The 14,871-nt window shown below is 48.2% G+C and overlaps 1 protein-coding gene across 3 annotated transcripts in view; it reads right to left on the minus strand.

The window, feature by feature from the left end:
• Positions 1 to 14,871, minus strand: part of LIMK2 (LIM domain kinase 2) — a 59,166-nt gene that overhangs the window by 22,359 nt on the left and 21,936 nt on the right. The window contains exon 1 of one of the 3 annotated variants that reach the window (XM_080822048.1): positions 3,651 to 4,089. The exons of 1 other annotated variant lie outside the window; for it this stretch is intronic. In XM_080822048.1, coding sequence (XP_080678174.1) covers positions 3,651 to 3,703 — 53 coding nt within the window. In that variant the 5' untranslated portion in view covers positions 3,704 to 4,089. Of the gene's footprint in view, positions 1 to 3,650; positions 4,090 to 14,871 lie in introns of those variants that run through there. One more of the 3 variants, XM_080822047.1, reaches the window with a different exon arrangement.

The following is a 14,871-nucleotide window of genomic DNA, read 5'->3' on the forward strand; positions in this document are numbered from 1 at the left end:
CTGTGCTGGGAGAAGCCAAGTAAGACAAGACATCAGCCCAGCCCTCACTCACATGCACATTCTTCAGACCAAATGTTTACAGGTTAAATTTTCAACCTTATGTGGTTGAAGCAGCCACTATTACAGTGTATTTACAAAGGTTAAAGAACGAGCCCTCCCATGTCCTGGTAAAGGCCTGGTTGGATGCTCATCCTTAGCCTCCTGAATGAACAGACTGTTGGAGAGCAGCTGTTTCCAGCCCCTTGCCTCTGAGCTCTGACTGGGCTAAAAAGGGAAAATGGGTAGGTCTCTCTGCCACAGCCTGAGGGTACTGTGACCAGGGATGCCAACTCTCCCCCAGGCACAGAAGGGCAGATGTAACAGGGGCCTCACACTTCAGGGTAAAGCCTTCATGACAAGGAAAAAGTGGAAAAAAGCTTGTGTGTCTCTGAGGAGCCACATGAGTTGCGGACTTAGAGGAATCACTCACCTGATGTGAGTCCTTCACTTTCCAGATAAAGAGAGTCCTAGAGGAATCTAAGACAGCTGCCAATGTTACTGCTAAGCTGGACAGAGTTAAGAATAATTTTTCCCTTTAAACATGGGTTGCAGGGGCACCCGGATGGCTCAGTGGGTTAAAGCCTCTGCCTTTGGCTCAGGTCATGATCCCAGGGTCCTGGGATAGAGGCCCGCATCAGGCTCTCTGCTCAGCAGGGAGCCTGCCTCCCCCTCTCTCTCTCTGCCTGCCCCTCTGCCTACTTGTGATCTGTCTATCAAATAAATAAAATCTTTAAAAACAAACAAATAAACATGGGTTGCAAAAACAACAACAGAAAAACAAACCATGGGTTGCTTTAGAATACAAAGATGTACTTGTTTTCTTTAAGAGACAATGTGTAAATCAAATCCATTAAGTCAATGTTGGACATTAAGTGAAATTCTCTAAGAAAAAAGTCCTTTAAACATATCAAACAAAAAGTCACTGCTTAATTTACCTCTTCTGTAAATTCCAATTTGAGCATTTTCTTACTTGGGAGCACAACTATAATTGTATCTCTCCCCTTTCACTAGGGGCAATGGCAGAGAAGACCATGCACTCTGCTGAGCGCAGTCTGTCAGGTAGGGTGGTACAGGGTACAGAAATTACATTCTTCATTCCCTGCTCCCTCATCCCTCCCTTGTGCATTGTCACGCCTGATCATGTCCCCGTGGAATTTGGTTGCGTCACTTTCCTGCAACCACAGTCCTAGAACTCCTGTGGACTTTGTACTCCCCCAGATACTTGGGGTCAAGGACTTAATTTGTTTCACAGAATCTGTCAAGGGTTGTGTTCAGGAGCCCACGAAGTCCAACCCCTATGCTCTGCAGCAGAGGAAACTGAGGCCCAGGGAGGGGACTGGCCCCTGGTCAGCGAGGAGCCCTTGAGGATGCCCTGTAATAATGGAGGAGGCAGATAGTGGGAGCAGTTTTCTGACCAGTGACAGTAGTGATTGATTAGAATGATACCTAAGAGAGCAGAAGGTCTGGGTGATCCCTCCTATGGGGCACAGGACCGTGCATGCTGGCTATCTCTTCAGAAGTGGCTCCAGGAATGTGGCCTCTCATTTGGGGGAGATTGGGTGGGGGGGCTAAAGTGAATCAGTACACCCTTGACTCCAGCTGGGCAAACAAGAACTAGGGCAGAGAGAAGGTAGTCAGTTCCCCAGAGGCATGGAGAGAGCAAGGCAAGGAACAGGCAGACCTGGGCGGCATTGGTGGCATGACCCTCAAAAGGTCCAGGTTGAGAGTTCATTATCTGCTCTAGCTCCTGAGTTGTGTCCAGTTCCCAGAGATTAAAAGGGGCACGGCATTCCTTGCTCCTAAGGGAACAACCCCTCCCCCAAGCTGCCTTTCCAGGATTAAGAGTAAAAGGATTAATGAGGCCCTGGTCTAAACTAGTGGCTACTTCAAACACTTGGCATCTTGATTCCACATGGTAAAACCTACTCCTAAACTCAAGATCAATTCCCATTTGCTCTTCAGAAAAGAATTTTTGCCATCCCTTCAATGCGCCAGGCAAACTATGGGGGCCCTTTTTGGACTCTCTCTGCTGGGAGAGAAAAGCAAATCTGAGACTTGCCCTTGCAGGAGGTTTGAACAGAGGATGATGCAGCCTCCTGAAGGATGAAACAAACTCAGGAAGACGGGAAAAGCTGACCAGAGACCACCCCCCCCCCCACATGTTAATTCTGTTGAAAGTGGTTGCCTCTTTTGTAAAATGGGGATACATAGTTCCAACAGGCTTTGAGAGAATCAAAGGATAAAGTGCCTAGTGAGGGCGGGGGTGGGGGCGAGCACCTGGGTGGCTTAGTTGTTAAGAGTCTGCCTTTGACTCAGGTCATGATCCCAGTGTCCTGGGATGGAGCCCTACACTGGGCTCCCTGCTTGGTGGAAAGCCTACTTCTCCCTCTCCCACTGCTCCTGCTTGTGTTCCCTCTCTCGCTGTGTCTCCATCAAATAAAAAAATAAAATCTTAAAAAAAAAAAAAAAGTGCCTAGCAGAATGCCTGGAAGAGTCAGCACTGAGGACCGGTTCCCTTCCCCCTCCCCCAAAATCCAAACGCTTCCCACCACTCTACCAGGGTCCAGTAATTCCGGAAAACCACATGGTGTTCTGCTTTTCTGCTCAGGGCATGGCCACCTGACTAGTATCCTGGCAGCGAGGTCTGGGCATGGAGCTGAGCTGGGGAAGCCAAAAGGGAGAGGTCGACCAGGACCACTGGTGAGGGGGAGGCAGCCCTTGGAACAACAGGCTGCTCCCAAAGAATGAAAACAAGCCCCACCCTGGCCAGGAATGGCTCCATTCAGGAGGGACCCTGAGGGCCAGAAACCCCCTGGGGAGTTTCTGTTGGAGATAGGGTGGGGCAGAAGCAAAGAAAGGCAGGTCAGAAGTATAAAGTTTCCACATCTCCCTCGAGAAGCCCTACCGAAAAAGGCCCACAGAGGTCTCAGGCTTGGGGACCTGGCCTGCATGGGGTGGGTGTTGGGGGGGGTAGGCAGAAGCTCAGAACACTCCGAAACCAATTGCCCCAGTCTTGGAAGCACCTGCCCAGGCCTTTCCCTAGCAACTGTACTCACCTGGGAGCTTAGAAGCCCTCAGAGCCAGAGGCAAACGTGCCTGCCATTAATAGAAAAAACGTTTATAGAGTACCTACTGTGTACCAGGCTGCCCACACCCAGGCCTTGCCAGCTTCTTCCATGCTTTTTGACAAAACCTGCCTATCCTGTTTGTTGGGACAAATTCCTGGCAGACAGTACGGCCTGCAGGTAAGACATGTGAAAGCTGGAAGAAAGCACCCTATTTGTGCTCTTCCCCCGGAAGCAGTAAGAACAGGCAGGGTCACCGGCATCTTCTGGAGGCTCTTCCAGGTGTGCCTGGGAAGGAAGGAGAGCCGGAGTTCCCCAGGAGCTTCCGTCTGGGCATATCCCCCACCTCACCATTCCTAGAACATGGTGGAAGCCTTCACCAGGCCTATTCTGCTTGGGAAGAGCTTCTGCTAGCTTCTGCCTGACAGTACCGATGGTGAAGGGACAAGTGAAATCTGAGAAGCAGGTTCAGGGAGACCTCGGCCCTCCCCTCAGGACCAGGGGCCAGAAGAGGAGATGGAGAGGGGGACTCAGAGCCCAACTCACCGAAAGGGGTCTCTGGAGGTGAAGTAAGCCGGGACGGACAAGTAACTCCCCATCTTCTTCCCACACCAGATAAACAAGCTCAGCTGCAAACCCGTCTGGGAGTGCCTCAGGCTGGCTGCGGACGGCCACCATGACAGGCCTAGGGCTCCCGGTACCTCTGGCTGTGGGCGGGCTGCCCAGGGCTCACCTCTCCCTCCGGAGAAGCCGGAGGGGCGTGAGGACTCCAGGCCACTTGCCCCCCAGCAGATTCCTGCAGGGGGTCATGACTGGGACGGCTCCTCCCCAGTTCTCCGAAGCTCCAGCGGACCCTTGGGACTCCGGGAGAAACACCTCTCTGCAGAGGTTACACACACACAGGGATTCTCGGGCCGGGCCGGTGACTAGCTAAGAAAGAAACGCGGCTGTCAAGTTAGCCTTCTTCTTCAGTCCCTCCCCTGATGAGGGAGGGAGGGAGGGAGGAAGAGGAGGGGCTCCTCGCGGAACCGAGGTGTGTGGTTGGAGCAGCTATTAGGAAATAGACCTTGCAGGCAAGGGGTGGAGCTGGGCTGGAGGGAGGCTGCAGGCTAGCGCCACAGACAATAACCAGGACTGGCTGAGCGTCCATCCCTGAGCTGGGGAAGGGCACGGCAGGGAGAGAAAAAGAGCCCATCTGCTTCCGAGTGTCCCCAGCTTGAGGAGCCGCCCAAAGGATAGTCAGTTCTGCTCGGAGATGAAGGAAAGCACAGGATACCAATTCCAGGCCAAGCCACGCCCCCCCCAAAAGCCGGGGTGGGGGGGGGTCTCTTGGGCAAGGGAGGCAGGTCTAGAGACTAGAGAGCCAGGTCTAGAGAGCTGCCCTCTAGGTTCTATGCTCTGGACTGGTATCTACTGGGTCCTGGTGCTAGGTCCCCATTCATCCCTTTCCTCTGCCTGGCCTGGGGACAGCCCCCAGAGCTAGCCAATGCGGGTTGCCACTCCACTTCTGGGCAGAGCTGTGCTAAGCATGAGGAAAGGAGACCTAGAGTGTTAACTGACACCTGACGTTTCTCCAAGTAGCAAGCCCTATAAGGCACTCTCTTATTTCTCCAAGATGAGAATTATCTCCATTAACAAGGAAAGCAAGGTTCAGAGAGATTAGCTAACTAACCCAAGGCCAAAATATTATTCAGTAGCAGGGCTGGGATTTAAAGATTTTTTAATTTGAGATAGAGAATGAGTGGGGGGACAGAGGGAGATGGAGAAGCAAGCTCCCCATGAGCAGGGAGCCCGAGGCAGGGCTCAATCCCAGGACCAGAGGATCACGACCTGAGTGGAAGGCAGATGCCCAACCGACCAAGCCACCCAGGCACCCCAGGGCTGGGATTTAAATGTAGGCCCCTATGAGAGCTCCACAGCCAGAGCTCTCAGCCCAGAGCTCATTCTGACTCTTTAAGGGAAAATATCTCCCTCAAAGCCTTTCTTCAAGTTGGAAACAGCGCAGGAACTGGAGCCCAGGTCACCTGTTACCTCTCTCATTTTTTTCTTTCATTGCTAGAATGCCATCCATTGGCCCCAGGGGGCAGTGGTGCCTCTTCCGTTGTGCCATGGCAACCAGGCTTCTCAAACTGAAAAATGGGGCATGATGGAGGACAAGTGTCTGGGGGGATAATGTGCCTTGGTATCTGGAGGGTGGCCTGGCAGAAGAGTAACAGCTGAGGGGATGACCAAACCGGAGCCCACCATTGAGAAAGCCCCTTAATCCCTCTGCCTGCAGGACTGTGAGGGGGAAAGCAAGGTTGCTGGAGTGGGACACGTCCAGACCTCACTGTTGGACTTGAGGGAGTAACAGCAGCTCTCTCTCACCAGGCACACATTCCTCTCTACTGAAGTCACCCTGTCACCATGACAGGAAAATCTGTGGCAAAGGTGGTGGCTGGGTTACAAGGGAACGTTTCTCCATTCCTCTATTGATTGGGCACACAGGTAACAATGAATGTGATAAGAGAGATTGTGTTTAAACCCTGTTATATCATTTATTAAACACTTAGTATGTTCCAGGCTCTGTGTTAAGTGCTCTCCACTTGTTATCTATCATACTTAAACTGCTAATATACGGGGTAGATATTATCATCCCCATTTAACAGATGAGGAAACTGAGGTCTGGAAGGGTTATATCAATAACCTGAAGACAAACAACTAATAAGTGGTACAGCTGGGTTTCAAACCTAGTCAGTGTGATTGTAGATCAGGGGTCAAGACACTTTTCCCCTAAAGGGCCAGAGACAAATATTTTAGGCTTTGCAGGCCTACACAAATACAGAATCTGTCAGTGCAGTGCAGAAGTGGCCATATATAAAATATAAACAAATGGACATGGCTGTTTTCCAATAAGCCTTTATTTGTGGACAATGAAAATTGAATTTCATGGAATTTTCATGTGCCATGAAACATTCTTTTTCTCCCCTCCTGCCGTCATTAAAAAATGTAAAAATCACAGGCCATACAAAACCAGGCAATGGGCTATAGTTTGCCATCCTCCACTCTGTAGCCAAGGCACTCAACCACTCTGTTAACTGCCCCTAATACTGAAGACCAGCTTTTGGCATGTGTGCAGAGCTCAGCCACATCTATCTACTAGCACACAGACACCACACTCCAGACCCAGAGGCAGCCAGCAGGGAGTAAGCACTGGACAGGCGCTCACTCTACACCAAGCACTGCTCACAGCACTCACACATAAAAATGAATTTTAACCCACACTAGTCAGTGCTATACTTTTTCCCTATTTTTTTAAATTTATTTTTTTTCAGTGTTCCAAGATTCATTGTTTATGCACCACACCCAGTGCTCCATGCAATACATGCCGTCCTTAATACCCACCACCATGTTCACCCAAACCCCCACCCTCCTCCCCTTCTCCAAAACCCTCAGCTTGTTTCTCAGAGTCCACAGTCTCTCATGGTTCGTCTCCCTCTCCGATTTCCCCCAACTCCCTTCTCCTCTCCAACTCCTTCTCCCTTTTTACAGAGGGAGGAACTGAAGTACAGAGTCTAAATTGCTTGTATGAGGCTACCCAGTTGTATAAGTGAAAGGACAAGCCAGGATTCGAACCACATTTTCTATACTGAGCTCCACCATCGCTATGCTGGAGCCCAGTCTGGGCCGGGAGCCAGACTGTCTGGGTTTGAATGCGACAATGCAGTGTGTGTAAGCCCTTGGCACAGAGTCTGGAACACATTAAGGTTTGATAAATGTTAGCTGCTAATATCATTAAGACTATTGTTACTACCACTATGGACTAGCTATGTGGCCTTCAGCAAGTCGCAGCCTCTGTCTGGGCCTTGGTTATACGTCTCTAAATAGCTTCCGGCTTCAACATTTGTCAACCCTATGAGGTTGCAGAGGGCTCCCTGTTTCCCTTGGGTCTCAAATTGAGTTTAAACCTCTTGAGCCAGCTCTGAGGTGATTGGGATCCCAACCTGGGGGCCACACAGGAGCAGCAGAGGAGGTCAGGCAGGGTGGAAAGGGTAAACAACACACAGGATACCAAAAGGCCTGTCCAGCTGGAAAGCTGGGAGCTCTCTTTCTCCTAGTGATAGAGCCAACTATTTCTCACCAAAACTCTATTATGTTCCCTTGTAATTTGATCAGGCCAGAAGGGGGCCCCAAATTAAGTCTGGAACTAGCAAATTATCTTCTAATTGCACCCTCTGATTTCCATCTGATGAACAGAGTACAGATGGAAGAAAATGCAAGCCACAAAGGGACTGGGGCCAGGGAGCCCATGAGCATAACTCCTCTTGACATTTCACACAGCTCTGCTGCTCCAGCGGCGGCGGGCGCAGTGAGTCGGTGTCTAGGAATGCGAGCAGGAGGCTGCAGGCGTTCTCTATTCCCCCCACTCTGCTTACAAAGGACTCGGTGGGTCGGTGGGTGGGTGGGTGGGCGGGCGGGTGTGTGGGGAACTAGTGTGAGGGCTTCTCAATGCTATGAAAACTGCCTCCCCCTCAAAGAGGGGCAGCTGTCTCCCCATGTCATGAGCGGAAGCCCCTCCTAGGTGGAATCCATCTGACCTCCATAAATCCAGACTTCAGGAGGAACCACTGAAGGACTGATCACCAGATGTGATAAGCTGTTGGCTGCTCAGACCCAAGTGCGTGGTTCCTCAAGGCGAACTTCAAAGGCCTAAACCACCAGAACTGGGAGGTGAAAGGTCACAATGGAGACTATACTTCCCCTTCCTGCGTTTGGATACTGGCCCTGGGTGGAAAGCTGCTCTTCTAGGTCCCTACAGCATCTGGCAGAGGATTCAGCAGTTACAGATGACAGAGGCAACTGCAAGGATCCTTGGACTGGCAGTTACGAACAGGACAAGATGGCAAGAGAGGTACTAATCTCCAGCACATTTCTTAAGTTGGAAACCTGATGAGGAGCCCAGCAAACTGATTCTTCAGAGCCAAATGGGATGCGAGTGGCTGAAGGCAATAGCCTTCAAGGCTGGCAGACCCAAGTGAGCACTCTGCTGAGGAGTGGTGAATGAATGAATCACGGGAACCTCCCCACAGAAGGCAGCTCTGGTTAGATCATCTGAAGCCCAAGAAACTGTGTTTGTGTGGGGCCCTCTATTGGTCGGGAGGACTCCATCCAAGGAAGGGAGCTTCTGGGGACTCTATGGCTTCTGAACCTTGAAAGGTGAGCATTGCCAGCCCCATTTTCTGACCATCAGTCTCTGTTCCTTCTCTCTCTCTCTCTCTCTTTTTTTAAAAGATTTTATTAATTTATTTGACAGAGATCACAAGTAGGCAGAGAGGCAGGCAGAGAGAGAGAGGAAGGGAAGCAGGCTCCCTGCTGAGCAGAGAGCCCGACTTGGGGCTCTATCCTAGGACCCTGGGATCATGACCTGACCCGAAGGCAGAGGCTTTAGTCCACTGAGCCACCGAGGTGCCTCTCCTCCTCTCTTTCAACATGACTATAGCAGTCATCTTTCTAAAACAGGAGTCCTAGAAATTCCACTGAGAGAAATTTTCCCCAGAAGGGGTGCCTGGGTGGCTCAGTCAGTTAAGCATCTGCCTTCTGCTCAGGTCATTGATCCCAGGGTCCTGGGACTGAGGCCCCCCTCTCTACACCCACCCCGTGTGTCATCAGGGTCCCTGCTAAGCTAGAAGCCTGCTTCTCCCTCTGCCTGCCCCTGCCTCTACTTGTGTGCACTCACTCTCTCTCTCTCAAATAAATAAAATCTTAAAAAAGAAATAAATTTTGCCCAGAGAAATATTCCTACAAATGAGCTAGAACATATCCAGCACTGTTTAATACTAAAAGACTAGGAACAGTCGTGTGTCTATTAATAGGAGTGGGCTTGGGACACCTGGGTGGTTCAGTCAGTTAAGCATCTACCTTTATCTCAGACCATGATCTCAGGGTCCTGGGATTGAGCCCCTCATTCTTCTCCCTCTCCCGCTCACCCTGCTTGTTCTCTCTCTCTCTCTCTCTCTCTGTCAAATAAAGAAAATCTTAAAAAAAAGGAGTGGGCTAAATACAATTACATAAGCATACTATAGAATATTATGCAGCTGTTAAAAATAATGAGGTAAGGTGTTACATAAAAAATCCAAGTGTCAGAGACAGTGTACACTATAATTCCATTATTTAAAAACTCTATGTGCACAATCCTTAAAGAATATCTGGAAGACCCCACTACTTGGTTATCAGTTTCTCCTTTCAAGTAGTGAGACATCTATAAGCAGGGATAAAAACAGCATTGATTTTCTACCATTTTGATACTGTTTGCACTATTTTCTTACACTTAAGTGCTGCTTTTTAAAATGATAAGTGGGGGGTGCCTGGGTGGCTCAGTGGGTTAAAGCCTCTGCCTTCAGCTCAGGTCATGATCTCAGGGTCCTGGGATGGAGCCCCACGTCAGGCTCTCTGCTCAGCGGGGAGCCTGCTTCCTTCTCTCTGCCTGCTTGTGATCTCTCTCTGTCAAATAAATAAATAAAATCTTTAAAAAAAAAATAAAATGATAAGTGGAGGGGCGCCTGGCTCAGTCGTTGAGTGTCTGCCTTTGGCTTGGATCATGGTCCAGGGGTCATGGGGTCCCATCCCGCATTAGGCTCCCTGCTCAGTGGGAAGCCTGCTTCTCTCTCCCCCACTCCCCCTGCTTGTGCTCCCTCTCTCACTGTCTCTCTCTCCCTGTCAAATAAATAAATAGAACCTTAAAAAAAAAAAAAGATAAATGGATAACAACCAAAAGAAGTCCCAAGATTTAGAACAAACACCTCCTCACACTTTTTTCCTAGTGCTCTTGTCCAAAGACAAAGCCTGTCTGGGTGCACTGCACTGAAGACTCCTGGGGCTATTTCTTTTTCTTTCTTCCTTTTTTTATTTTTTTAAAGATTTATTTATTTATTTGAGAGAGAGAGGGAGTGCATGTACAAAGCGGGGGAGGGGGAGAGGGAGAAGAAGAGGGAGAGAGCCAGACTCCCCACTGATAAGAAGCCCGATCCCACAACCCTGAGATCATGCCCTGAGCTGAAATCAAGAGTCAGACGCTTTACTGACTGAGCCACCCAGGCACCCCTCCTGGGGTTCTTTCTTCAGCTTCCCCAGCAGGGTCATGGCTCTGGCCACCTCCTGCCCCATTCCACTTCCTGACCCAGTGACATAGGCTTGCCCAAGCCTTTGCTGTCTTAGCTCCTCCCAAAGTCTCCTCCATCTTCAGGCTGGTGGCTGTCTCCTCCTTTTTCCATGTCTAACTTCACCAGAGCACTCAATTTCCTCTGGGAAGAGTTCCCATGATGTGTCCCTAAGCACCACACGCAAGAAGGGCTCTGAGCCTGTATCTGTCTAGTGTCAGATCAAACTACATGAGGCCCATACCAGGCTCGCCCTGCATCCAGAGATGGCCACTACGAAACATATGACTCAAGAACCCCCTTATGAGCAACTACAGTACTAGAATGACAATGTTAACTAATGTTTGTAATGCATTTTCAGTTTACAGAGGGTTTTTATACTCACCATCTAAACAACCTCATGAGGACTACCTATAGCACAGACCGGGTAAGGGAAGCCCAGAGATGTTAGGTGATTCATCCAAGGTTACTGCTGGGAAGTGCAAGACTGAAATTAAAAGCTGCCTTGCTGACCTCAAATCCCATGCCTTTTCCTCAACGTGAGCCCTACCTAGCAAGGTGTTTAGGAATCCCACCTCTCCAGTATAGAGCCCCAAACTGCTGGGTGTGTTGAATTCCTGCATCTGATTTTTCTAGGTCTCCTGCCCATATTCTTACTGTCAGGATCATGAAAGAGTTTACCAAATGCCTTGTGGCAATCAAGAGAGGGTCTCATGACTTTCAACCCAGTGAAAACATGAAGTCATGACTTATTCACTACTGCTGAATCCTAGTGATTGGCTCTTTTCTAAGTGCTCCCTGTCCACCTAGTCTATCATCTGCAAAATTCCACAGAATTCCATTGGGATTTGATGAGGAAGTCAAGTCAAAAGGATTATGAGTTTGCTTTTTCCAGGACCTCTTTTTCCTCCTTTTTGAAGACTGAGCCAGTTAGCCATTTCCACTTTATTTTAATAGATCCCTGATACATGGCAGGTGTGGATCAAATAATCATTATACTTGGGTACTGCCCCCATTCTACCAGGTTTCTCCAAAAAGTTAAAAATAGTGGTTCTGCTACTATGTCACAAAGATTTTTCATTTTTTTTTTCTTTTTTCAGTATACTGGGAAATAATTTTCTGTCTAAAAACTAAACACATTTCATGTGATTGGGTACCCTCATGCATCTTGGGCTTCCCATCCACCCTTCCTAGTTTCAAGTTGATGAGCTGTAAATCAAAGGATTGGACTAAATCTCTGAGGTTCTATCCAGATTTCCATGACACTTAAGACGGATGCCAAGGATTATCTTTTGCTGGGTGTTTGTTAGCATGACACCACATTCCAGAAGTTGTGGACACTCTGCAAAACACTGACTAAGTTCTATGAGTTAGGCACTGAGATAGGCTTGCTCATATATGCTTTCACTTAATTCTCAAAACTTTCTGAGGTTGAGGTTGCCATCTCCTTTTTACGTATGAAGAACTAAGGTTCACAGAGAAGGCTGTGATTCGAGGTCACAGGTCTAGGAATTGGCAGAGCTGCGATTTAACCCAAGTCCTTGGATTCCAGATCCAAGACAGTAAAGTTGCCTCAAATAACTATTTTACACTTGCTATTTGATTTGCAGGGTATTTCTGAAATGTAGTTGAGAGAACAGCAGCATCAGACTCCTGGGGGCAGCTTGTTGACAGTGAAGACTCCAGGGCCTTACCCGAAGCCTATAGTAAGAACTGCTTAGACTGAGCCCAAGAATCTGCATTTTAAACAAGCCCCAGTGTTTCTGATGCACACTGAAGACTGAATCCACTACTTTACTCTTTCCTATGGGCTCTTCCATTTGATTTCATTCTTCTCTCACATTAACCTTGAGAGGCAGGCAGGATAGGTCATTATTACCCCTGGCTACAAATGAGGAAACGATTCAGATAGGTTGTCTACCTTCTTATTGTGGACTGAGCTTAAAAAATAAATGTTTGGAGGCTGACATTTTGTAAAGCCTTGACTCACTGGGAACTTTCACCTTCCTGGTATTGTTCTTACTCATTTGTAACCCCACAGTAGCTGCCTCTCTTTTTTCTTCAGTGACATTATAGTGGTATTCAGGGTACGGTGGGAAAAGATGGCTCCAGCATATAGGGTCATCTCATGCAAGGCCACCTTTGGAACTGAAACAAAACACAAGGGCTGACAGCCAATTTCAGAAACAGCTGATGCCACTGTACGAGTCAGTACCATTGAGGGGGGCCCAGTTGAGCACCCTCTGATCTAAGCTGGATCACTACAGAGCAGTCTCAGGAAGGTATGAACAGAAGATAACTGACAGAGAGAAGAAAACTGTCCTCAAATCTGGTTTGAGGTACTTGGGAAGTTTTTCCTGGTAACAGTGATGAATGTAGAGAAAGAGCATTTGTTAGCACCCCTCCAGTACTGCCCAAGGGAAAAGGGATTCTATTAGCCCTTGGGGGAAAAATACAAGGCAAATTAGCTGCCACAGTACAGAAGCCATGCCATCTCTTGAGCTTTGATGGTTTCAGGCTTTGTAATGATATTTATAGGCAGAGGTCTGCCTATGTCTCCATGCTCCCACTTCAGAAGGAAAGCTCTTGCTTAGGAGAAAACTGCAGAGCAAAGAGATGGTGATGATGCATACCGAAAGGGCTCATCCACATGTCAAAGAGAAAGGTGGTCATTTGACAAAAACATCATTTGCTTAACAGACACTGAGCACCCACTACACTCTGGGCCCTCTGCTAAGCTCTGGGATACAAAGACGAACTAGATATGGCTCCAGACCTGGAGTGATGTTAGATGTGTACATAAATACCAACAGAACTATAACAGAGGCATGAGAAAAACAAAGGAGAAAGGCTCCTCTGTTTGGTTGGGAAGGTTCAGGGTGGATTTGGTGAGGCTCTTCCACAGGGGACAAGATGTATCAGTTGAATCTAAAGGCTGATTACCAGGCAGACAAGAGGTATTCCAGCCTGATGGAACAACATGTGCAAATGCACTGAGGCATAACACAGTATGGTCCCTAAGCTGCAGAGCAGGGCACATGTGAAAGGTGATCGGAGGGGAGGCTGGGATGGTGGGAGAGGGCTAGGGCAGATCACTAAGAGGTAGGTCTGTCAGGTGAAAGAGTCACCCACAGGCAGTGAAGAGTTATCAGAAGTGTTGAAGCAACAAGAGGTTCACAATAAATGGAACATAAAGCCGAAAACACCAAAGACAGTGCTGGTCTTTAGTGGTCAGTTTGTCTCCTTCAATGTCTCAAGTCTACACTGGCTGCAGATATGCCCACTTGAAGTTTCCTGGCCAGTTAGTGTTCACAAACAGCAAACTATGGCTTCATCCTCAGGCAACAGTAGAGACTGAGCTGGTCATTTTATCAGCTGAAATTTGCCTGTATGGGCTACAAGCACTTAAGAATGAAGTTGTGACCCCTTAAAGATAATCAGCTACTGTTGCTCTGTGATACAACTTAATGTCCAACATTCAGTGTCCAAAACTGTGTTTACATAGACATTCTTCTCCTGGCTGCACTGGAAAATAAATGCTTTGGACACCTTAATAAATCTCCAGGTGATGCCAGGAAAAGAACCCTGGCCTGAAAGAGAAGACCTGATAATTTGACCTGGCTAAAAATAGACTTGCTATGTGATCTGAGGCAAGCCATTAAACCTTTCTGGGCTTCAATTTCTTCCTCTGTAAAAGGAAGGATTTAGGTTAAAAAAAAAAAAAAATTCCACAACAGTAGGCCAATACTAAAGACACAAGGAAGAGTTGTGGTCAGAAAAAGGTTGACTGGCTGATCACCCAGGGACCTTTCCAAGGCTAGCATTACCTTGGTGAATGACCCTAATTCAGGCCTCATTTTTGGCCTCTGAGGTCCAGAAACAGGTACCCAGAGAGGTGAAGACATTCTAGGATGGCTCTAACCATTTATCAATTCCATGGTCCATTTATGAATTCACACTTGGAATTAGAAACACCTATATCATCTTACAGTTACCACCTCCAGACCCTTCCAGTTATCAAGAAGCACAAGAAGCTGAATTAGGCATCAGAAGGTTGTTCTATGAGCATGGACTTAAAGGGAGATGAGCAGCCACGGAGGGAAATTTCATTCTGGCACTAGTGAGTCAGCCCAACCAACCCTGTTTACACTAAAGAACCCCCTTCTGGTGACCAAATCCAGATTCAATATTTTTATCTGGCCACTCAATACTTCACTGATTTTAACTCATTTTTAAAAAACATTATTTATTTATTTATTTGAGACAGAGCGTAAGAGAGCGAGCACGAGCAGGGGGAGGGGCAGAGAGAGAGGGAGAAGCAGGCTCCCTGCTGAGCTGGGATTCCAATGTGGGACTTGATTCCAGGACCCCAGGATCATGACCCGAGCCAAAGGCAGAGGCTTAACCAACTGAGCCATCCAGGCGCCCTCAACAATTTTTAATGGAAAAAATAGCATTACTTCTTCAGATACTTAACAATCACCGATTCACATATTATTCAGCTCTGAGAGACATGTGGCTCCCTAGTAGCTAGTTACAAATGGCTAACACTCATGAGTGCTCACTCCCTGTGAGGCCCTATTCCTACCCAATACTACACAGGACTTCCTTCATTTACCCCTCCACGATAA

This window comes from Martes martes, assembly GCF_963455335.1.
Source record: "Martes martes genome assembly, chromosome: 13".
Classification (NCBI taxonomy): domain Eukaryota; kingdom Metazoa; phylum Chordata; class Mammalia; order Carnivora; family Mustelidae; genus Martes; species Martes martes.